General features: G+C 33.3%; 1 protein-coding gene across 2 annotated transcripts; it reads right to left on the bottom strand.

The window, feature by feature from the left end:
* Positions 1–681: 681 nt before the first annotated feature.
* Positions 682–25,628, bottom strand: LOC143245036 (synaptotagmin-5-like). 2 transcript variants are annotated; one of them, XM_076490814.1, is made up of 7 exons: positions 25,435–25,628; positions 10,642–11,088; positions 9,803–10,023; positions 7,084–7,242; positions 5,369–5,635; positions 4,298–4,415; positions 682–2,573 (listed from the first exon to the last, which is right to left on the bottom strand). In XM_076490814.1, the coding sequence occupies exons 2-7, from the start codon at positions 11,018–11,020 to the stop codon at positions 2,260–2,262; spliced, it is 1,458 nt and encodes a 485-aa protein (XP_076346929.1). In that variant the 5' UTR covers positions 11,021–11,088; positions 25,435–25,628; the 3' UTR covers positions 682–2,259. The 2 variants fall into 2 exon arrangements, with proteins under 2 accessions (XP_076346929.1, XP_076346930.1); XM_076490815.1 differs by lacking the exon at positions 7,084–7,242.

Raw genomic sequence — 25,628 nt, 5'->3', positions numbered from 1 at the left:
GGGCAAGTAGCTTCTAATTTCCTATAGAAACTCAACTCATTAGCTTTGAAGACAAATCTTATGTTAATATTACTGGTAGAAAAAAAAACCGCAATGGTTTCTTTAACACTGTGTGATTTGTCGAGATCAAAGTAGAAGAAAAAACTAACTTGTATCTATAGGTATTTAAATAATTTATTATCTTCTTGTTTATTACTTATCGTGCTTTCATGTAATTGTACACCAGCCGGTTCAATCATCACACAACTTGGAAAGATAAAGGAAAACAACGAAAATAAAGAAACCTTGGTCACTGCAGGAGTTAGATAAAAAAAAATAACATTCTGGTTGAATACTTGTGTTATTTTTTTAGGACAAATTACTGACCATTACAAAATGCAACCCATTATATGACCTTCCTATTGAGGCTAAAACGTTTTACTACCAACAGAGTTAATGGACCTTCACGTATTTATATATTTAATTGTTTAAGATAGGTAAACATGTTCGTTGAATAAACGCATCCGAGGTAATAGTTATTCGCGCGTAAGTGGTTTAAGTATTTAAGCCTGTAATGTAATACATTCTGTGAGGTACCACTTTTGATATTATTGTCTACAACAGCCCATTAAAACAGAAAACACTTAAGAAATCTATATATTATGTACACTACCTTTATTTCACCAATAAATACATACATATCATATTATGTAAGCACATAGGTAGTTTACTTAACCTGATTTGTTAATCTCCCTGGATTGGAGAAATGTTTCATGATATACAACAATAAAAATGGCTACCTCTCACAACAACTTTCTCTGCATTGGAGTGATATTTTATGATATAAAATATATATAACAATATAGCTGGCCATCGTTCGTAATAATTAGTCATGTATTGCATGAACTCAAGATATAATTTAGAATTTACAACAAAACACAATGACCAGCGTACACACTAATTGGCAAGACAGTTAATGACACGTTTGACAGCACTTATTAGACAATATAAATACTAAACATTTTTATTTAACTGCAAATACCAAACTTAATATAAATAATAGAAAAATACACACACTATATTTTCAACATACAATACCAACACATTTACTCATAATTCAACACCTGAAAGATTTTTTTCGATTAACCAAAATTAATTAAACATTTTTTTTTTCTATTCCAGTTATTAATATAATAAATTATAATATCGTAAAAACCATTTGAAATGTTATCTTTCTGCACAAATATTAAAATAAAAACTAGCGGATTACGCATCGACCTATGTGGCTAGTTGTCAGTTTTTAGAGTTACGACCAATTTCCTGATACTTTATTACCGAAGTAATAGAGGATCTCAGTTTTTATTTTCTCCTACGAACGTATTTCAAGGGGAACATTACTGTAGTCTGAGATTCGTGCAATTTCGGTCATCTGACAAATTAACGAAGTAATTAGAACGTGCAACTGATAACATGAAAGCTGGGGTATATGAAGATCGTGAATGTGTTGTTTTTTTCGATATTTGTTGCAGTCTTTTCACAATTTGTACTTGACCATGACCAGAAAATTTTATGCGATCAAGTATACGTTTAAAATGAAAATAAACATTTTCCTAAGAAAACAACTTCCATCTCTGAATCTCTCAATATAATTCTAACGCATGTTTACGAAGTATTACGTGGTTTATCATACAGCTTCGCTTTCATGAGAATGGTATTTGGATGAGTTTTTCTACCAAACTTATTCACAAATGGATATTTATAACAATGCTTAAGTAATTTAATCATTATACTTTGGTGTGAAACTTTACGGTAATTAGAATTAATATATTGAGTAATTTGACTAAGATACAATTCATAATGTCGGGTCGACTTGATATTCTGTATAGTAGAGTTGTTTTTGTTAAACTTCTATCCACTTTAACCTGACTTAAAATCAAATAACATTATTTAAAATATTAAAATATATTATTTAGAATGGCGTAAAACAATGTTAAAATGATATTATACTGACTTTAACTTGAATGTACACTGGGTTTGTGTGATTATGTGAATAGTACAGAACGAGTATTTACAAAATTATAAATGGCTTAGTTATCATGAAGGTATTAAAATTATTTAGGTAATGTGGACATTATACATTAATTTATTTAGTTTTAAAAACTTCAACTATACACCGATGTACATACCTTAAATTATATATATTTTAAATTTATTTATCAATTAAGATTTCAACTAAAAATAACTTAATCTGAAAGACACAATCTCTAAAATTAGCTAAGCCTAAATTAAACGCGGAGGCATTAAAGAATGCCACATAGCCATTGCTGATCCAGAAGCCAACATGTCTTTGAAATGAGCCGCCTCGTCACCTTTGGTATGCGGACCAATCACAACGCAACCCAAGTTTTCTTTCTGGCCCAATATATTATCATTCATAACTGAAAACTCGAGGACGACACCCCGTAGCATTTCTTTTGTTACATTGAATGTCAAAGCTTCATTGAATATAGGGTTAAGGGTTCCTTTCTGTGTAGCGGTCTTCCTCTTTTTGTACCTCTTCCCACCATAATACAGCGACACCTTTACGTAAGGATCTGTGTACAAAAACAAAAGATACAACGAAAATACTTCAATACATATCATTAGTTCGTTTGTTGCCCTGTTGTGATAAAAGTAGATGGTTAAAAATTTGAAGCACGATAACACAGTTGCTAGCATTACTATTCCACCCCTTACATTTATTAAACTGAATTTGCTAGTGCCTCTATTAACCCATAACATTTAAAAAACAGAACTTGCTGGTATCACTATTACGCCCCTTACATTCACAAAACAGATCTTGCTAGTATCATTATTATGCCCTGTACAGTTAAATAAACAGAGCTCGCTAGTGTCGCTATTACGCCCCTAACATTTGAAGATAAAACTTACTGCTATTACTATTATACCTCTGACATACAAAAAATAAAGCGACCTTAATTTTCTACTCATAATTTTAATAAAGTTTTCAATTGTTTTTTTATTTTAAATTCGCACGCGGGGGAAGGCCGCATGGCCAAGTGGTTAAAGCACTTGACTCATAATCTGAGTGTTGCGGATTTAAATCCCCGTCACACCAAACATGTTCGCTCCTTCAAGCGTGGGAGCATTATAATGCGACGGTCAATCCCAGTATTCGTTGGTAAAAGAGGAGACCAAGAGTTTGCGGTGGGTGGTGATGGCTAGCTGCCTTCCCTCTAGTTTTACATTGCTAAATTATGGAAGGCGAGCGCAGATAGCCCTCGTGTAGGCTTATGCAAAATTCAAAACAAACCAAACCACTTACTGTGATTATTTACCTTAAAATACAATACTCAGAGCCAAGAAAGTCTATCAGCAACAGAATAAAAATTCGTTTTCAGTCCATGACTATATTCGCTTCCACAGAGAACCCAAGTAATAGTAACTTTGACGCATAGTAAATGTAATACTTGTCTGTCAGTCAGTATACGAACATCAGCACTAGCGCTTCAAAGGATGAAATTAATATCTTTAAATAGTATTATTTTAAAAAAAAATTAAACACAAAGCTACACAATGTACTATCTGTGTTCTGTCCATCACGGGTATCGAAAGCAGGTTTTTAGCGTTCTGAGTCTGCAGACATAGCACAGTGCCACAGGGAAGCAAATAATACCTTAAGAAGTACTGATATTGAAATATATCAGTTGTGGGAACTGCTGTTATTACCGATCATGTACTGAATAAAAACTATACCTTACATTTATTGTATAACTTAATCCTGTATAAATAAACATACATTTGATACTGTTATTATCAACGTATTAAGTAATTGTTATAATAAAATTATTTTTTTAATATTCTGTATGAATGCGATATGGTCGTTATTAGCAACTTTATTTATGTAAAAATAAAGTGTATAGAGCAATGTAAGCTAATACAAATTAGTTTTTTTTCTTTTCCTGATCAAATTCTGCCTTCTATCATATACTGTACATATATACTTTTAATTCAGCCTCCTAAATGTAAAAAAGATTTGCATCAAAAATAAACTTTTTTCAAGAAATAACGTTGATATAACAAAATAAAGAAAGGTCCAGCTAATTCCAGGTGGTATATTTCAAAATATACAGATCTATGTGCAAGAGAAATTTATTAACTGGCTTTAGGCCCACTGAGTTCACGTGTAGGTAAAAATAAAAAATCCAAAAAAGCATGTTCTCCAGCAGGAAAGTAAAGCAACAACAGTGTTCCTTTTAAAAATACAATACAAAGAATGCACAGTTTTATAAAAATTTATTGTTTCAGCATACCATACCTGATATTTTCTTTCTCTCGTCAGCAGACACAAGATTTCTGGCTTTTAATATAACCACTGTCAACCTCTCGGCACTCGGCAAGTAACCCAAGGAAAACATCAAATCCCCTAAGTCAGGCTAGATAGGAATGAAATAAACGAATAGTTGAAACGTTTGGGAGTAGAGTTATACCAAGTAAATGGTGTGAAAAATAACATGTGAAAAATAAAACGTTTTTAACAACCCATACAAGAAAAAAAAAATTGTATTTGTTTCAGAACACTGAAATAAATAATTAATTTTGCTATTTAAACCATAGTTTCTCAATTGGATTTGCACAAAAGCTTTTGACGGGTACTCAGAACGCATTAAAAATATATGTATATAAAGTGATGTATATATTGACATTGATTTCAATGATTTTAACATTGATTTGATTGACATCAAGACTTCACTTTAAGGAAGATTGTTTGTTTTTGAATTTCGCACAAAGCTACTCCAGGGCTATCTGTGCTAGCTGTCCCTAATTTAGCAGTGTAAGACTAGAGGGAAGGCAGCTAGTCATCATCACCCACCGCCAACTCTTGGGCTACTTTTTTACAAACGAACAGTGGACTGACCATAATATTACAAAACTCTCACGACTCTCATCCATGCATGAAATGAAATCTCGTACCCCCTGGAACACCATCAGCGAAACTTCTAACCCATATTTGTAGGGCCTGGCATGGCCAGGTTGGTTAAGGCGCTCGACTTGTAATCTGAGGGTCGCGGGTTCGAATCCCGGTCGCAGCAAACATGCTCGCCTTTTCAGCCATGGGGGCGTTATAATGTGACGGTCAATCCCATTATTCGTTGGTAAAAGAGTAGCCCAAAAGTTGGCGGTGGGTGGTGATGATTAGCTGTCTTCCCTCTAGTCTTACACTGCTAAATTAGGGACAGCTAGCGCAGATAGCCCTCGAGTAGCTTTGCGTAAAATTGAAAAAACAAACAAATAATTTCTTTTAAAGAAAAAGTTAAGCATCGAACACCAAATCAAACTGGTGATAGTCAACGCATAAAATGCTTTTGTTAAATTAGTAAGCAACAACCTGGTCATCCGCTGTATCGTATATGGTTATTCCTTTCCACAATGTTGTCTTCTCGGTAAGATCTATACGATCCAATGGTAACTGTACTTTTCCCATACAAACATGCTTGGAATATTGGTCATAATCGTATATCAAAATTTCCAGCGTCCGTTCTCGAAGCTCTGCTGGAGGAACATCAAAAACAAAATCTTCTTCGAAATGAGGGTTAAGAGTTTTGCGGTGGACAGTACTTTTTCGAACATCTCTGATATCTGGAAGTAACCAGACCTGTGAGTAGAGAAAAAATAAACACATTTAAAACTACATTCTAATAATTCCATATCACATACATGCAAAATTATATCGAAGGTTATTCAGAAACAATCCCTAGAACTAAACCCAGAATAGTTCATAGAAAGTAAAATACAGGGTGTTCGGAAAGTCACTGTGCACTTATATATTTATTAACAGACATGTTTCAATACAGCATGCAGGAGGTAAATTTTAATGACAATTATAAATGATGTTGAAAGTGACCCCTGTTGGCATCAATGCAGTCCTGGATCCTTCTTATTTTATTTCTAAACACTGCTATCAGTTGCTGGCTTGAAATAGACTGAATGAATGCTGTTATCGCAACTTTCAAAACTACACAGTGACTTTCCGAACATCCTGTATTTGCCATAAATAAAATCATAATGAACGAAATTGATCGTTGTTTGAAACGGTTACGTTTCACAACAAAACAATAATACAGGATCAGAAAAATAACGATAAATAAAGCTGACGCATCTTTATCATTTGAAATGAATTAGATCATGAAATCAGAATCCATTTATTGTTGATTTTTTCGATAAAGGAGTAGAAAAAGTAAGTTATACAAATCCTGAAGTTTTACCAAAGTAATAAGATGATTCAACTAAACCTTCCTTATAAATATCGTAGCAGAACATCGTGACAAGATCACTACCGTACTTAAAAATAGATAACGACTATCTTTCTTCGTGAGTGACCACTTTCTCACGGAGAGGGAGTAAACACCTTCCATTTCTGAAACGTTTCAAAGAAATATTTTTTATTCATAATTAGCAGTAATGGTAAACTTCTTTAGTCATATGTACAGGATCTGTTTGTTTTTGCTTTGTTTAAATTAGAAACAATGCAACTGAGAGCTTAACTAATTTTATTTCAGATTCAGTTAATGTTATGTGGCAAAACTAAAAGTTTGAAATATTTGGTAAAAAAAAAAAAATCGTATTTTTATAAGCAAGTGTGAAATGCTCACCAGCTTTACGAAAAGGCATGCGAATTTAAATTATCTGTTAGTATTTAAGAAATATTTATGCTAATAATAAAGAACATTTTTGAATTATAAAGATTAAAAGGTAGAATTATAGGTAGAATCATAGATTATATATATGTAATAAGATGATCCTACGCCTTATTTGTTGGGCCCGGCAAGGCCAGATGGTTAGGGTTGCTCGACTCGTAATCCGAAGGTCGCGGGTTCAAATATCCATCACACCAAACGTGCTTGCTCTTTCAGCCGTGGGGGCGTTATAATGTGACGGTCAGTCCCACTATTCGTTGGTAAAAGAGTAGTTTGAGAGTTACCGGTGGGTGGTGATGACTAGCTGCCTTCCCTCTGGTTTTACACTGCTAAATTAGGGACGGATAGCGCAGATAGCCCTCGTATAACTTTGCGATAAATACATAACAAACCAAACTCTCCTTACCTTTGCGTAAGGGTCAGCTGTTCCACTAAAATCTCTAGGTACAAGGTCACATATCTGAATCAGTCGAACACACAGTAAGGAGAATTGGGTGTTATAGCTTACAGAAAACTGAAGCGAACCTTGTGAGTTGTTGTCTGAGCCATTAGAGGACACCGCTTCCTGTAAAACAATGCGATGTCATTCTATTGAGCTGTAGACTTTACGAAAAAAAAGTACATATTCTATGGAAATGAAATTTTCCGTGTTATTCGTAAAGTACTTTAATATTATTTTCTAATGTAAACAACACACTCTGATGCTTATCTACCATTACTTTTAGTTAAAATTACGGTATTCTCAGCAATACCAAATAAATAAATTTATTAACAACTTTTCGGTCTTCAGAAAGGAATTACACTCCATTCATTGAGAAAGCCGTAATTTTGAAATACTTTAACATTATTTTCGGACTGAATCTTCTGAAAGACAATCATTTCAAATAATGCAGTGTCAGTAAGAGTTTACATTATTATCATATCATCTATAAGTTATTACCTGTTATTTTCCAAAGGTGCGTCAGTGATAAGTTTAAGGGTTTATAACATTAAAATTAGTGGTTCGAGTTCCACTGCGAAAGATAAAAGGTTGATAGCCAATTATATAGCTTTGTGTTAAAAAACAAACACGGTTGCTTCAAACTTTTCGTTTCAAAAATTTATTATTTTTGAGAACATTTTCTAACATAATTTGGGAAAAGTGTTACAAAGGGTGATTCTTACTTTTGACTTGCTATTAATATAAAACCCAAATAACCAATGAGCCAAGAATTCGAGGAAAAAAATAGCACAGTTCGTAAGAATTTATCACATGAACGTGATAAAGCCTACTATCATACTTGGCCTCGCTCACTGTGTTCCAAATCGGTCTCTGTTCTTCCTAAGTCTGAAGGCAGCGGGTCAAAAATTACATAATCTATCATTTTGACCAGTCTACTAAAAGGAAACTGTGTATATCTTACGTATCTCATTAGAATTATTGTAAATGTATTCTATTCTTTAAGAGCACCGAACGTTCAAGTTTCATACATCACACGCAAAAACATTGAGATTAAGGGCTAGAATTTGTTCTGATGGGTATATAGCGGCAGAAAAGCATACAGTAAAATCAACACTAAAAAAATAATGGTTTTTAATACCGTATTTAATCCAATCGGGAAAATTAATCATATACAGATATCATCTTGGTGATATTCAATATATCTGCACTACTATGAAAAAGTAGCCTAGTATCAATACTAATACGGTATTATCGTATTATACTAGATATTATTAACGTAATATCTAGTATGAATGGTTAAATTAATCCAGTAGATATATCACTTTAGTGATTTTTAGCGTAATATATTCTTTAACGTGACAAATCAGGCAATTAAAGATGTCAGCTTAGTAATTTTCAACAAATCTACTCCAATCAAACAAATGAGTCCAGTGAAAGTATCGACTTCGTAGTTTTCAAAGAAAGATATAGTTAATTCTGAAAACAGATCAACCAAAATTAGCGATTTGTAGAACATATCTAGTTTAAACTGAAAACTTAGCCCATTAAAAATGTCAGTTACACAATGTTCAGTAAATGTTACCCAATGGCTCAGTGGTATATTCGGGTCTTATAACACCAAACCTTTGATTTCAACAACCGTGGTGAACAGAGCACATATAGGCCATTTTGTAGTTTTGTATTAATAATATACAAACAAAAAAGTGCTTTATTTGTAGACATCAATTTCTCTGCAGATAACCCTAAACAATATCACTAAATTATTTGGTGTATTACATTTTAAAACACTTACATATTGAGTATCAACTTTTGAACACAATTCTTACTTTTTTTTTTGACCAATTAATGGTCGGTGCAGCTACTTAGTTTCTTAACACCAGAATAAATTATAACGCAGTTTTTAGTTCAGTTTTGTACGTTACAACATTTCATTTCCGTTTCTTGAGAGGCCATGCTGAAAGAAACCCAGTACTATAACATTTAATAGAGCATGATAAAGCTCTATTTACTTTCTATTATTTTACTGTTTAATTGAACATGATACGTCTTATGAATTGTACCAATACGTGTATGGAAAACACTTAAAAGGTGTGAAATAAGCCTCAGATACCATCAAAATGCAGTATTATCAGTGAAATTTATAACTTTTTTTCCGAAATAATACGCACCAGATCCTTCAATATAGTTTTGCCATATATTTCGTTTTTTTACCTCCATGTATTGTATTCCATTTACGGATTTCTGCCTTCGCTCGTGTATTATAAGTCTGTTTAAAAATTCAGAACTCACATCAACTTTGCAGGGCTATCTTGTAGCACTATTTCTTTCTTTGTTGAATAATAGCGCATATTAGAAACTAGGTCTCATCTCAGTTTGATCTGTTTGTTTTTGCTATGTTTTAATTAGAAACAATACAATGAGAGCTTAACTAATTTTATTACATCTGGACTTATTTGTTTACATGGAAACATTATGGAACAATATCTATTGTGTATAGCTCAATTTAGGGACATTTTTCAGCGCATTCCTCACTTTAGTGTTATCAATATACAAATTTCAGTTTGACATTTTTAAAACATAGTTCCTTGATTGATCGGACACATTAAAAAATAAACAACTTTAGATGTTTTCTTTCAAACGTTTCAAACTTTTATATTATATTTGAACAAATCCAAGTAGTTACCTTACTCTGGTACATCTTTGCATCAAACTGTGTGTGGTTCAACTTGGTGTACATGGAAGTCAGTCGTGATCTGATTGGACTTAAAGGTAGAGGTGGTGGTTGAACGTATTTGATCAGGGGTGAGGCTCCTCGCTCTATTGTTGAGAATCCTGTTTGATGGATGGTAAATGGAGACACTTTTGTTCCCAATGGGGTCAGTGGAGTGTCCGGGACTCGCTCATCTTCAAATAATAATTCAAAAAATGCATTTAATTGAAAAGTAATTATTCTTATAATATATTTAGTCTAGAGTGCATAAAACATCCAAGTTTTGTTTGGTCTCAGGTATTGCTGGTATGCTATTGATATAATGTTACAAAGTTAATCATCCCGTTTACAAAATGTTTCAAAGGCGGTTCAAATCTGCGAGATCAAAAACCGACACTTATTGTAAGAAACATGCTAACGCTACGGGGGTCTGTTGTTAAAAATAGGTAGCATGAGATTAAGTCTAGAAGCGTTTACTTGAATTACAATTGCATAGCTGTTCACATAAAATCCACAAATATCCAATTCTGTTGTAACACTGCATAGGAAGCTAGATTTACATTAACATAAATATATATGTTTTATTATAGTAAAGTACTGTACTACCTACATGCAGAGTAGTTATGAATTGTTAAATTATATTACTGACTTAAGCAACTCAGTTAATATTATTAGTGTTAATTATTTCAAATGTTTGCTGCCATATACACACACGCATGCACTACCGAAATTGTTAGCATGTTACGTGAGGTGCTTTTCCATAAATAACTTTAAAGCTGGCAGAAACAATAATTGAACTTCATTTTTCTTACCACTAAAAGCAAATGCTGTCTCTCTTACAACACCCTCTTTATACATGTCATATGGAACCCAATCTCCTCCAGATTCAAGACTTTGTGATCCATTTGAGCCACGATGCCGGAAAAACCTGGAAACACTAGAAGAAGTTGCGTTTGACCGAGTCAACTCTGTAGCATTTCCAATACTTCCAGCTTCAGATGCTAAAGGCTTAACTTTTCCCTTTTCTTCCGCAGCAGCAAGGTTTGCTTTTTCAAACCAATTTAATTTATAGCGTTTTGAACAAAGAACGTAAAATAGGATCCCGATCAAAACAAGAAGAAGTAAAGAAACACAGGCGTATATAGCAGCTGTGTATTCCTTAGAGAGACTGTTCTTGTTTAGAGATGTCATAATCGTTATCACGGGTTATAAACAGGTAGAAAAAAGTTTAACACTTCGAAACGGTATATTTCTTTTAGCTGAAAAAAACAGAAGGGAAATCATGTTAAACGCAGAATGTATAAACAAATATTTATCAAGGAAAATTGAAAAAAAAAAGAAATATAATAAAGACTCGTCTTCCTTTTGCTAAATCTGCCCCGTTTAGTAAGATTAACACATTTTTAAATTGACGTTAAACAAACTATAATAAAATCGTGTACCATTTAGAAGTACATCGATTCCTCAAAGAACTGTGATCATTTGAACACCAATTTCTGTTTAAATATTTGAAGCTCATAAGGTATTGGTTTAATACGTGGTACTTACTATTGAATTATCGTAATAGTTGTGGTATATATGTCTAGCGTTTTCAACCTGAACAGCGCTTTATACACAGATGGAGAAATCAGTCAGGTCACAGACAGACCCTTACTGTTTATGACGAGTCAACCCTAATTTAGAAATATTGACTAGACGGAAGACAACCAGCCAACAACAACCGCCGTCATAAGGGCTTTTTCAGTTGGAACATATTATCATTAACAATGAGTATCTCATATGCATTAGGTGCAATAGTTTCCTGGAAGGCATACATCTCCGTCTCCGCTTCAAATGGTAACACTTTCTGTGTTATATGGTTGCATCCACTATATTTTTGTATATATATCTATGATAGGACAACATAATATTTTGTTATTATTTCTATTTTATGGGACTAGTTCTTCCATGCCATTACATTCTGTAATGTAATGTTAACAATCGAATGAGGCAAGGTAAGGATACGTATCATTCTTTAGAATTCCCGTATACTTGCACCAAGGGCATGTAGTAAGGGATCTGCCTGAATGAAAAAAATGATCAAATTTTAGGATCTGAAATAACTGTCATGGTATATCATGCAGCTTCTTAACTATTTAGAAAGAAGCTAGCGTATGGTACTGGTATATGCTAGAAGAAATCAATTTAATGGCACTCCACAAATAAATCTTGATAAAAACAATGCTTAACATTATATATTAAGTTTTGTTTTCATGTCATGGCCCGAGAAACGTAGAGAATTGTCAGTAGAGCAAAGAATTTGCATAAAACTTAAGATGGTACTGGTTGAATTCTCCGGCAAATTGCTGCAGCCTTGAAATACTCCCCAAACACTGCCAAGAGCACTCTAGGTCGTGACGTCCAGACAAGTAAATTTGAAAATAGGAAAGAAAGTGATAAAACATCTACATTCAATGATACTGATGTTAAGTATCTTCGTCTATCCAGCCTTGAAGGAAGACTGCCACTGATCTCAAGCATAAGATAAACAACCGTGTACCAAATGAAAGAAACCTGTCCAGATTTACAGTATCATGAAGACTCAACGAGAATAGAATATTTGGTCGCATAGCAGTTTAAAAATCTTTACTTCAATATCCAAATATAGACAAATGTCTGAAATTTGCTAAAAGGTATAAAACTGGGACATTGACTATTGTAAAAGGGTGTTATGAACGGATGAATCCAAGTTTGAAATATTTGATTCAAAGCGTTGTACGTCCGGCAGAAGAAAGGTGAAAGATATTTACTTCAATTCATATCATAGTTCATAGTAGAAGACATTGTTATGATTTGGGGAGTGTTTTCTGCTGAGATAAAGGTAATATTTATAAAATAGATGGAATAAAGGACTACCGCAAGTGCTATCAGATACTGATCCGTTATGGAATATCTAGTGGTTTACATCTTATCGGTAAAGAATTATACAACTAAGACTATTCCAAACACTCATCTAATCTATGCAGAAATTATTTAAGAATGAAGTTGCTGGAGTCATTCAAATGATGCAATAGCTCCAACAGAGCCATGGTGTCACCCCACTTGAGCAGATCAGGTACTTGATAGATCAAAAATTGACAAATCAGAAGTTCCATCCAAAGAAACTTTATGGTTGTGTATTAGAGACATTTGAAGTAAAATCACAGAGGACACTTTGATGAAACAATGACTGAAAGACTTTCTGCAATTATTAAGTCAAAAGAGGAACCAACAAAATATTAACTGTTTACTGAACACAAGCATGTCCATCGAGTTTCTGTTGTACTAAATATGATTTATATATCATTCTTCTTTGAAAGTAACTTGAAATCTAATTTTTGACTTTGTTTTAACACTTTTTCACTGTATTTTATGCCATCCTGTTTTTAGGATCAACGGTAGATTCTTATAATGTGCATGACTTTCTGAATTAAGACTATTAGTTTCACATGTCGTAACTTGTACTGCACTCATTATACCATTAAATATTGCCACTACATAATAAACAGTACATTCTCTACACAACTGAGAACTCCAACTTTAGGAAGTAACGCATTTTTATCACCATTAAATATTTCAAACTTAGGGATAGGTGTGTTATTTGTATCATTAAGTACTACAACTTTCATGAAGAGTGCATTATTTACAAAACATAATGTTTAGGGACGACAAGAGACCTATCGGCCCATCTAAGTTATCCCATCCTCTAAATTAAACTAAAACTATTAAATTAAATTTAAAAATACTAAAAACCATCCCTTATCATTCATGTACTTATCAAGCTTTTTCTTTTACTTATTTAAATTTACTGTCTCCACAAAAACCGAAGGCGAAAGGTTCCAAAGGCCAACATCCTGTTTGAAAAATATTACTGTTTTAGTTAAAGATGACTCCTGCACTGCCAAAATTTATATTTGTGTCCCTTAATCTATCATTTTTTACCTTTAAGTATGAAAAAGATGATGCATCAACAATAATAATTCCGTTAACAATCTTAAACATCTCCATCAGAACTTCTATAACTTTTTTTTTTCAATAAAAAGGCTCGGCATGGCCAAATGGTCAAAGCCATCGACTCGTAATCTGAGGGTCGCAGGCTCAAATCCACATCTCACCAAACATATTCGCCCTTTAAGCCGTGGGGACGTTATAAGTAACAGTCAATCCCACTATTCGTTGGTAAAAGAGTAAACGAAGAGTTGGCGGTAGGCGGTGACGACTAGCTGCCTTCCCTCTAGTCTTACACTGCTAAATTAGGGACTGATAGCGTAGCAAGTCCTTGTATAGTTGTGTGCGAAGTTCAAAACAAAGAAACAAACAACATTTCAAGTGTAAACAGTCTCTCCTCGCACAACAAACCTTCCATTCCAGTCACTATCCTAGCAGCTCTCCTTTGAATCTTTCACAGCAATTCAATGTCCTTTCTAAGATGAGGAACTTAAAACTGAAAACAATACTCCAAATGTGGTCTAATCAGTAACCTACAAAATGAAGGTATAACCTCGTTAGACTTGTATTCGATATTTCTGTAAATACAACCTGAAATCCTACATGCCTTGCAACTATCAATAGCCCACTGCTTGGGTAACTTAAGAGACTGGTGAACAATTAGAGTAAGATGATCCTTTTCTTTCATGACAGTGTGATGGTCATTTTCATCCAAATTATATTTATAATTCAAATTATGATAGCCCACATGCATTATCTTTCATTTATTATAATTAAAACCTATTTGCCATTTATTTGTCCAACTCACTACATTCTCTTCATAGCCAGCAACACCCACCACCTTAATATCATCAGAAAATGCAATTAATCTATTGATTAATCTTCATCTATGTCATTGATGTACTTCAAAAAGAGCAAATGTCCTAAGACTATGCCCTTAGGTACCCCACTTGTGATTAATCCAGTTTAACTGAACTCCATTTGTAACAACTCACAGTTTTTACCATCTATTCAGTGAACAAACTCATATCCCACATCTATAGAGATAAATGTTTCACAAGCCTTTTATGTAACATCGTGTCAAATACTCCATGAAAATCCATATACAATAAATCTATACCCTTATTGTCATGCACATACGTAAGTAGTATCTTTTTCAAAGAATGTCATACGATTTATGAGGTAATTTTTTCCACAGTAAAATCATGTTGACAATCCGATAAAATTCTAAAAATTGTTAAATTACTTTGCAAAGCAACTTTTTATCAGATTTTCCTAAACTTTTCCCAGAATTTATATAAGACTAATGAGTCTGTAATTACTGGGACAATTTTGGAAAAGGTAAGTAGCATCAGCCATCTTCCAATCTTCAAGCCACTGCTCACTGTTCAAGCACTTAGAAAAATTGAAGCAAGTGGCGCAAATAACCAGTCATTAACCTCATTCGTAACCCTTCGGAAAATATCAACTGGCCCAGAAGAATTATAGTTCTTTAAAGTACTCATTATTTCTTAACGAGAATGTGATAATTTTGCTCCATCTTCTTTCCATCTATCGACTTTTCAAGATGAAAAATATTAAATATTATTAAACATATTAAATATTAAATCTTTATTAATAAAAATTAAAGAAAAAGATTTCATTTATCTATCCAAATTACTATGCTTATAATCCTTTATTTTGAGGAAATTTTTGTCATTAAATTCATTAACATTTAACGATGTTTCAGTTATTTCCATTATATCAAAATCCTTAGCAGTACTTTAAGGTCATCGATTTTATTTCCTATACTTCTAACATTACTACAGAAACAATTAAGCATACCGTTAAAACTACTTTCATACTCATTTCCTATGTTAAATGTTTTTCTGCCTTTTATTAGAATTGGATTTAGTTTATCCTGGCCTTCACTACTATCTAGTCTGAGTTTAAAATTCCCCTTCAGCTGATTCAGTCGCTGTAACAAACAAGACGCCCCCTATCTTATATAAATGTAAACCATCCATTAGATGTACCTTAAAATAGGTATATACTGCATTTGAGAAATCTCTATTGCATTTCAAACAGAACACTTCTGGAGACTTTGCAAAAGTACGTTTAGTATTATTTCACGTATACATATATATATAAAGTGTTTTATACGATGCTGTCTAGTAACGATATTTGTGGCAGCTGTTTTTAATACTCATAGGACAAAAATATGCCTCAGCAGTTATCAGAGCCAAAACACCATGATCAAGCTTCCAAATATGAATAAAGTTTTAACTTTAATTTAAATAAAACTATAAACAAAAATTCAAAAATTATTTAAGGTAATTTTATGAAACATTAGAAAAACTCAAAATAATCAGCTTATAAACGTGCGATTCTTGAATACTTCAGTTCTTGACAACTAAAGTAGAACAGAGTTTACATGTGTTTAAATAATCAATCAGCTGTCAAAGAGAAATGGCAGCTGATCAACACACCCCACTGCCAACTTCTGGAATATTATTATAACACTCAAAGTGGAGTTGATTGATACATTATAACGCTCTCACAGAGTAAGAAGCTAGCATATTCGGCGACGGAATTTGCTCCCACGACCTTCAGATTGCAACTGGAGCACCAAAACCATTAGGTAATAAAAGGTAGGAGAGCTCTTAGAGAAGGATTTTCCAGTGATGTTAAACTAATACCACTCTCTTAACATGTAGTGTTTGTTATTAGGCACCTCTAGACATATTTCATGTAAAAACAAAATAAATTGATTTGAAAAAGTAATAGTGGATTGTAATTAATGTGCATGTTTTTCTTCCGTTTAATTTGTTTGTTTTTTAGAATTTCGCACAAAGCTACACGAGGGCTATCTCTACTAGCCGTCCCTAATATAGCAGTGTAAGACTAGAGGGAAGGCAGCTAGTCATTACCACCCACCGCCAACTCTTGGGCTACTCTTTTACCAACGAATAGTGGGATTGACCGTTACATTATAACGCCCCACGGTTGAAAGGGCGAGCATGTTTGGCGCGACGGGGATGCGAACCCGCGACCCTCCGATTACGAGTCGCACGCCTTAACACGCTTGGCCATGCCGGGCCACTTCCGTTTAGTATCCCATCTCAGATCGCCAGATCTTGTATTGTTCTAGACCTATTGTTGTTGTTTGGAATTTCGCACAAAGCTACTCGAGGGCTATCTGTGCTAGCCGTCCCTAATTTAGCAGTGTAAGACTAGAGGTAAGACAGCTAGTCATCACCACCCACCGCCAACTCTTGGGCTACTCTTTTACCAACGAATAGTGGGATTGACCGTCACATTATAACGCCCCCACGGCTGGGAGGGCGAGCATGTTTGGCGCGACTCGGGCGCGAACCCGCGACCCTTAGATTACGAAGCGCATGCCTTAACGCGCTAGGCCATGCCAGGCCCTCTAGACCTATTGAGAAATTTATCTGGATATCCAGAAACGCATTAAAAGGCTTTATTGAAAGAAAAAAAAAAGAAAAAGAGAGACCAACAAAACCATCCAGTGTTGAAGAATTATACAATTTTGGAATCGAATCATAGCCTGGTAAAGTATATTTTTATTTGAGCCTAAAGTAGCAATAATCACGAGAAAACAACCCTGGGACACACATTATGCTTCGTTTTATTGGCTATATATTCCTATAAAACACTACATGAATGCAGAGGTGGTCTTTCGTAGTAACGATTATACACCACATATTTTTGTTATATTTCTTGTAAATTAAATAACCATCTACCAAAATATAAAATATTTGAAGAAACTCGACTAAACTACAAAAATAATTAATTATAGGATTTAAACCTTTGAATGCACAAAAAATATATTTGTTTTGTTTTTAATGTCGCGTTAAGCTAAACGAGGGCTATCTGCGCTAACCGTTCCTAATTTAGCAGTGTAAGACTAGAAGGAAGGCAACTAGTCATCACCACCCACCGCCAACTCTTGGGCTACTCTCTTTACCAACGAATAGTGGGATTGAGGGTCACTTTATAACGTTCTTATGCCTGCAAAAGTATGATAAAATGTTTTTGCTAGTGTGTTTGCTTTCGAAATTTGAATATTTTTCCTTTTTTATGATTTTAAACTCGGTAATTGTGATGTAATTTTTTAAAGATCCTGAATACAAAAACATTAATACAAATAAGCATATAATTTCTATACGTTTTTATTTAACCTGCTGTTACAAAATAAAATGAATATTTATTTCTATTTTTAATGAAAGCCTGTCTTTCACAAAATATATTTTAATTGAAAATTTTAGCGAGCTCCTATTCGCTCTTAATCAAACTTAGTTTTTTTATCATTCATCAGAATTTACGAGAAGAAATGCAAAGAAGTTTCTGCGAAGATTCATGTTTAAAACTTCCTACACTAGTTTGAAATATATAAATAGTTGGTTAAACATTTATAAAAGCTAAAATTTAAATAATTCACCTGATGTTTTCCTTCATTAACCAAATACGTAACATTGTTAGCAGTGATGAGCCATAAGGGAACTACAAATTGGTACCCCTCCTTGTAACTTCTTATTTTTACTTCAAAGAAAATGCCACACAATTTTTAATCTAAATTTATTAGTGTTAAAAATTAAGGGAAAAAAAGAAATATATTTTTCAAAAAACATATTTAATTAATTATTATTGATTCCCTATACATTTCATTTTCATTATTTGTTTTTATACGCGCAAAGTGCAATGGACTGCTTACGGATTTTATCAGGGGTATAACGGTATGTCAGCGGACTTACAGTGCTTTGTGTATTTTGTGTTTAGATTGAAATAAACAAACACCCCCTTCCCCAACGGCGACGGGCCCTGAGTAACTAACCCTTTTATCCATTGGATAAACGGTCCTGATTCTTAGTCAATAAATAATTGAGCTCTAAAGCTAGTTATAGACTAGAAAAAATTAAAAGGATACAGATAGTTTCTTTTTAAAGTGTATATCACTGATCGTTTATTTTCTTGTATTATGAAGCTATTCATTAAAATATAAAATGAGTTTATGGTATTTTTATATTAAACATTGAAAATAATGGTTTGCTTTGTTCTTGTTGTTAACGAAGGTCAGTTAATTCACGCCTAAAACTGTTAAATCACAGAATATATCACAATTGGTCAGTTTTACGTGATGAAATAATGTGTTTAACGTAACTTCGAAGTCTAAATAAATTCACTAGAGAATTTCCTAGATTGAATCGATAATTATCTTCTGAAATTAACATCCTGTAAAACATTTCTGTTACCTATTATTTTAATTACTGAATAAAAGTCTGTGCTCCAGTTACTCTGGAAGCTACATTACAATGTACTTAAAGCTAGCAAGATTACTGCGTAATGTAGCTCATGTAGGCAAGGCTTAGTGTCAGTTACAGTCTACTAGGCTTCAGTGTTGCCAAACATTGAAACCAAAGATAAGCTTTGTAAATCTGGTTAATAAGTTCTTTTTTATGTTTTTTTTTTTCAAATTAATTATCTGATTTTTGTCAAGAAACTTCAGAACAAGTTCGCCTTATCGATGCCGATAACTCTCGTTTGGCACTAAACAACTACATCTTACTTTGTGGCGTTTGAGAGGTATGTTAGAACAACAACATATGTATCTTAACTCTTTGCTATTTAAAGTCAGGTATTTCAAGGATTATTTTATCTCTATATACTTTAAGTACGTTAAACCGATAAAATCCACTGAACCCTATAATACTATAAACCTATTTGTGTTTGTTCGGCAAAAAATGCGTCTTTGAACCCAACAATACTGTACAACTAGATGTGGTAAATCGATAGCAAGATCCTACGAATTTACAGTATTGTAGAGCTAGTATGTTAGTCTTATAACAATACTTTCCTGAATCCCTACCATACTGTAAGACTGTGTTAGTCCTATAACACTACTTCTATGAACTCTACAATAGTGTAAAACTGCGTCTTAGCCCCATAGAAATACTTCTATGAACTCTACAATACTATAAAACTACGTCTTAGCCCCATAGAAATACTTCTATGAACTCTACGATACTATAAAACTACGTCTTAGCCCCATAGAAATATTTCTATAAACTCTACGATAATGTAGACCTGCGATACGTTATACTAATAACAATACTTTCCAATCCTGTATTTATTTCCAAGTTCTATAACATTAGTATTGTAGAACTAAATGCGTTAGACCAAATACAATATTTCTTCAAACCCTGTAGAATAACAATATTTTTTTCCAAACTGTAAGCTAAATACACCCCCAATAACAATAACTCTACACAACCGGTAATATTATAGTGAAGTAAAACTAGATGTGTTAGGCCGATAACTGTAATTCTCTACAACCGGTAATATTAAATAGTGTTGTAAAACTACGTGTTAAACCAATGAGAATATCTTTCCACAACCAGCGCTATAAAACTAAATGAGTTAGGCCAATAACAAAATATTTTGTGTCTTACTGTATTATGAATCTAGATGTGTTAGATCGATAAAAATATTTCTCTAAACCTTATAAGGATTGTATAGAACTATCTATGACAGACCGATAACATTATCTCTCCTAACTCTGTCACATAGTCCTTTGGATCTTACTATATTGTAAAGTTAGATATGTTATAGATATAAATATCTCTTAAACTATATAATAAGGAAGTTTCAATCACATTACATTGTTGAAATCAGCCCATTTTACTCGGCGTTCCTGAAACAGTGCTATAATTTTATTGTCATTACTTTCTGTACACATAAACTAAACGCCAAAATACGCATCACATTTCATGTAATTGCTTCCGGCAATAAAGCACCGAAGTAAACCAATATCCTGATAACAGGGTAACAACCAGGGAACCTCGAAACTCATGCTGTGATACCATTAACTTCTCATATTTGAGGTTATCAACTTAGGAATAACATTTCTCTTGCCGAGAAGTAAGCACTCGTTTCTTTTAGCATAAATTTCAATTTGCGCCAACATCCCTGTATATTCTACATAACATTTTGAGTATTTTACTATTACTCAAGTTTCATACTACAGCAGCTACCAGCAATATTACAAGCTGGCAGGACTTGAATCATGTCACAATGTTTTATATTTGTTGTGTTTTAACTGTTAAAGATCCAGCCTCTGACAGGAAACGTACATTTGTGGCCTTCGAATTGTTTTCTAAACTCAAAAGTCTATATTAGCATTCGACCAAACTTTATAACTCGAAAGACAAGCATTTCTAGTTGCTTTCAGTCATGATTTAGGCTAAACATAGGTTTTTTGTTTGAGGTGTTTTCAAATGGTATACAATTTCCAAACAATAAATATCACCATTTTCAAATAATATGACTAAGTAAATTATGTAATTTTGTGAAAATTAATTTTGAACTTTCTTAAAATATATCGTAAAGACACAATAAATGTGAGAATACGTATGCGTCAAATATAAAACCGAAGAAATTAAATATACTTCTCACAACAGTTAAAAAGCAGTTGAAATTTCTTAATGTGTCGTTAAATGTTGTTGTCTTACTTTATAAATTGCCCCAACAATATTTGAACGTTACTGAACAAGCTTTTCTGATACAAGCCGTAATAAAAAATAAACATTTGCAAACATTTCCCAATATTTAATTTACTTTTCTGAACGTTTACTTCTGTAAGGGCACGTTATAGCCAGGTGGTTAAGGCACTCGACTCGTAATCTGAGGGTCCTAGGTTCGAATCCCCGTCACACCAAACATGTTAATCCTTTCAGACGTGGGGTGTTATAATGTGACGATCGATCCCACTATTCGTTGGTAAAAAAAAAAAAAATTAGCTCGAGAGTTGGCGGTGGGTAGTGATGACTAGCTGCCTTCCCTCTAGTCTTACACTGCTAAATTAGGGACGGCTAGTGCAGATAGCCCTCGAGTAGCTTTGCGCAAAATTCAAAACAAAAAAACAAAACTTCCGTAAGTTACCTGTTTGCTGTTACGACACTGTATGACGTATAATGATTTGTTCAAACTAAGTTATAACGTACCGAGATCTTAACAAGTTACCTGTTTGCTGTTACGACACTGTATGACGTATAATGATTTGTTCAAACTAAGTTATAACGTACCGAGATCTTAACTAGCTAACTACACGACAAAACAGAAGTCAGGTGTATACGAATCTACAGCAGATGCACGAGACTTTTTATAATAAAATGTAACTAAAATCACGAAAAGTTCGGGTATTTACGAAAGCCAGTGTTAAAGTTAGGATTTCAGATCATATAAGAAGAGATCTTCTTGAGTGAGTTCTAAAACATGGTTTTTATATTATTTTATTTTATCTAATAAAAGATACAACAATTTAACAACATTTTCAAGAGAAGCAACTTTTTTTCTGTCCACTCTTGTATACATAAACAGTTTTTATTATATTATTTACAAACTGTGAAATCATCTACTCTAGCATATGCCATAATGAGTTTTATTTATATAAATCTTATGCGATAAAAGTAATATTTATGATGTAAAAATGATGATTTTTGACACTCTAATACATTTAATTATCTTTTAATTATACATTTAAGTATCTGAAAATTGTAATATCTTTACTTGTAGATTTTCGAAATACTAATACTTCTCGTTAGAAATGTGAATGTTTTGATATTGGTATCCTTAGTTATAAATAGTTATTCAGCCGAAATATTTAGTTTCAACTGACAGAAATTGTAAGATTTCTGTGTGCATTCGAAATAGAATATTCGGTTTGCTCTAATAACAGGTATTGTTGATACTCATGGTTGTTCATGTCAAGAAAATTTGCGCTGTACATCAACATCAACAAATTTCCTCAAAAAACCGTGGAAAAAATTATACGCTTACACCTAGACCAAGAACAATAAATCCCAAGATACAACAAACTATAAAAAACCTTACACTGCTGCATACCATATGTTCCCGACATCAGCGAAAAAATAACCAACATTTGGAAAAAAACTTATAACAAAACACAACATTCCAGTAAACACCAAATTTATTCAAAAACTAGGTACAAAATTAAAGTCCATACTATGTAAAAACTACACTGACAAACACAACACCAACATAATTTATAAAATACAATACAATAACTGCCACGACTTCGATATTGGAGAAACAAGCAGAAAAATGGAAACTAGATTCAAATAACACATCTTTACACGTTTTTGAACACTTAGGACATGTCCGTCAGCAGTCACATTCAAATTCTCTCTTTCTTAACCTGAAGATGACCTGGGAAGGTCGAAACGTTGTTCTCTCCTTATTAATAAAAGTGTTAATACCCATACCAGCTGTTCTGAGATACATTTTTATTTCAAGTGGGTTTCTCGTCATCAAAAATGTTCATTCACTTTCTACTGTTCGTTTACTTTTAAAATCGTCCAAAGCTACACGAGGGCTCACTGCACTAGCCGTCCCTAATTGTAAGACTGGAGGGAAAGCATGTAGTCATCACTACCCACCGCTAACTCTTGGGCTACTCTTTTTCCAGCGACTAGTGAGAATGACTGTAACATTATAACGCTCCCACGGCTATAAGGAAGATAATGTTTGTTTGGAGTAGGATTCCAGCTCGTGATCCTCAGATTGCGAGTCGAGCGTCCTAACCATTTACCTGGTGGTCAGGATATATAACTCACAAACTGCGGGTTAGAAGTTCGAATCCCATCATCGACTATGCTCGCCCTGTCAGCCCTGGGGGTGTTGTAATGTGATAGTCATTCAACTCTTCGTTGGTAAAGAGTAACCCAAGAGTTGGCGGTGGCTGGTATTGACTAGCTGCCTTCCATTTACTTTATCACTTCAAGGTCAGGGACGGCTTTACATCAAACTCACCAAACAAACAGAAAAAGATATTTAAAATAATTAATTATGCCGCATGTTTACGAGGGGGCGTGATGATTTTGCTATTTATATAGCGTTTATAAAACAATATGTGAACTTCAAATCTATCTTGGCTCATTATATACGTTTCAAAATTACTCAATTCTTTTAATTAGTACCGGTTATATCGTAAGTTGTTGTTTTTTTTTTTTGTTGAAACTGTCACGTCTGCCTTCCTGAAAGGAAATGCTTTATCATACCAACGAAACGTCAGTTCCTCACGTTAACAGGACTTCTGTAAGCACGTGGGTATCTTAAGTTCTTAGCACAGATAACGTGCTTTTTACGTTAACACTAACTGTTCATAAAATTGGAACAAGCTGAGAGTTATTAGATTTGTATTGTATATTTAAACACTTTTTTCTTCCTAAACGTTTTACAACCAACTAACCACAAACGTAAGATGTGAATACATTTAATTTATATAGATATACATAGGAAAGAAAATAGAAAGAACTTTAAAGGTCGTCGAAGATACTAATACGGATTTAGGTACCAATGGTAAGCAGAACATACTTAGTCCATTGTGTAGCTTTGTGTTTAACACTTAACAGACAACCCAACAAACAATCGAAGCTTTTAGAAACTCTACAGATTCATCAAGCACCCAGTGGCACAATGGTATGCCTATGGACCTTCAATGCCAGAAACCGGGGTTTGATTGCCCATTGTGTAGTTACTAACAAACAAAAAATCATTAAAATTGAACATTGGAAACAATCTATACTTACGGTACTGTTCAGGACATATTTGACAAAATATGTTAATTAAATGCACAATAAGTATTAAAATAAAATACATATTTTCCTATAATGTTAGAAAAGTATTTGGTGTTTTCAACCTAAGTGCCACCTTATGCGACACATAAACTAAATGACCGACTTATAAGTTCAGGCATAGCATTCCTAACTAGAACTGTTAACCAAAGGAAAGGCAGCATCATCCGTCTATTACGCGATTATTCTTTTCTGAATAACAGGATTGACTGTCACAGTTATAACGAACCCCCCGACTAAATGTGTAATGGACTTTCCGATCTGAAATTCACCTCTTTTACCAAAAGGTCACGCATGATCTTGAGATTGAAGAGAACTTTCTAGGAAGTTATGTTTTTTTTAATGTTCTAAACATAAACCAAATTGATATTTAAAATAGAAACTTTTGAGATTAGGTTTAAACCCGATACTGGAATGTTTTGAAGGGATACATATATTTCATAAATTGTACGTTTAATCATCATTACCTCAGTTAACTGAAATTAATATCTTTTTCGTTGGCAGAATGCTTTTTAATATGAAGCGTCTCTCCCACAAATTGGCCATAACGTGAGTTTCTATAATTAAACCAGCTATCCAGTGTCACAGCAGTGTTTTTATGGACTTATTCTACTAGAAACAGGGTTTCGATACCAGTAGTGGGCAGAGTACAAATAAACCTTTTTGTAACTTTGAATTTAACTATAAAGAAATTAATTAAACCCAATATTTCTCAAAAATACAATCCATTTTTCTCAATTTGTTTTAAATTACGAATTTATATTCTGAAATATTTCCATTTGTAAATAACTCACTCGGTTTTTTCTTTGTACAATAATTTTGTTTAAGAATTAAGAAAACTAATCATTTGGACTTCAAATTAAACATCAAGATTTGCTTATTTCGTAGAATGAGTTATTTATCTTATTTATATATTTACATTTTTTTTTCCCAATTATAAAGATGAAATTTCCAACTAGTTAAAATTATGTAAATCTAACATACCTGAGATGTTTTCGCGAAATAATTACACTAGTAACAAAATTATGTTGATAATGAATAACAGGTAGAAAAGCGCTGTTCATTAATGGTGTAAGTTGATATATATTCACCAACAATAATATAGTATGGTAACTAAGCAACCACAGCACAGAGTAGACCATCACTATCAGAACAAACGCTGCACGCTTGAAATATTC

Source organism: Tachypleus tridentatus, chromosome 2 (genome assembly GCF_004210375.1).
Source record: "Tachypleus tridentatus isolate NWPU-2018 chromosome 2, ASM421037v1, whole genome shotgun sequence".
In the NCBI taxonomy this organism is placed as follows: domain Eukaryota; kingdom Metazoa; phylum Arthropoda; class Merostomata; order Xiphosura; family Limulidae; genus Tachypleus; species Tachypleus tridentatus.
This window is presented reverse-complemented; position numbering and strand designations above follow the sequence as displayed.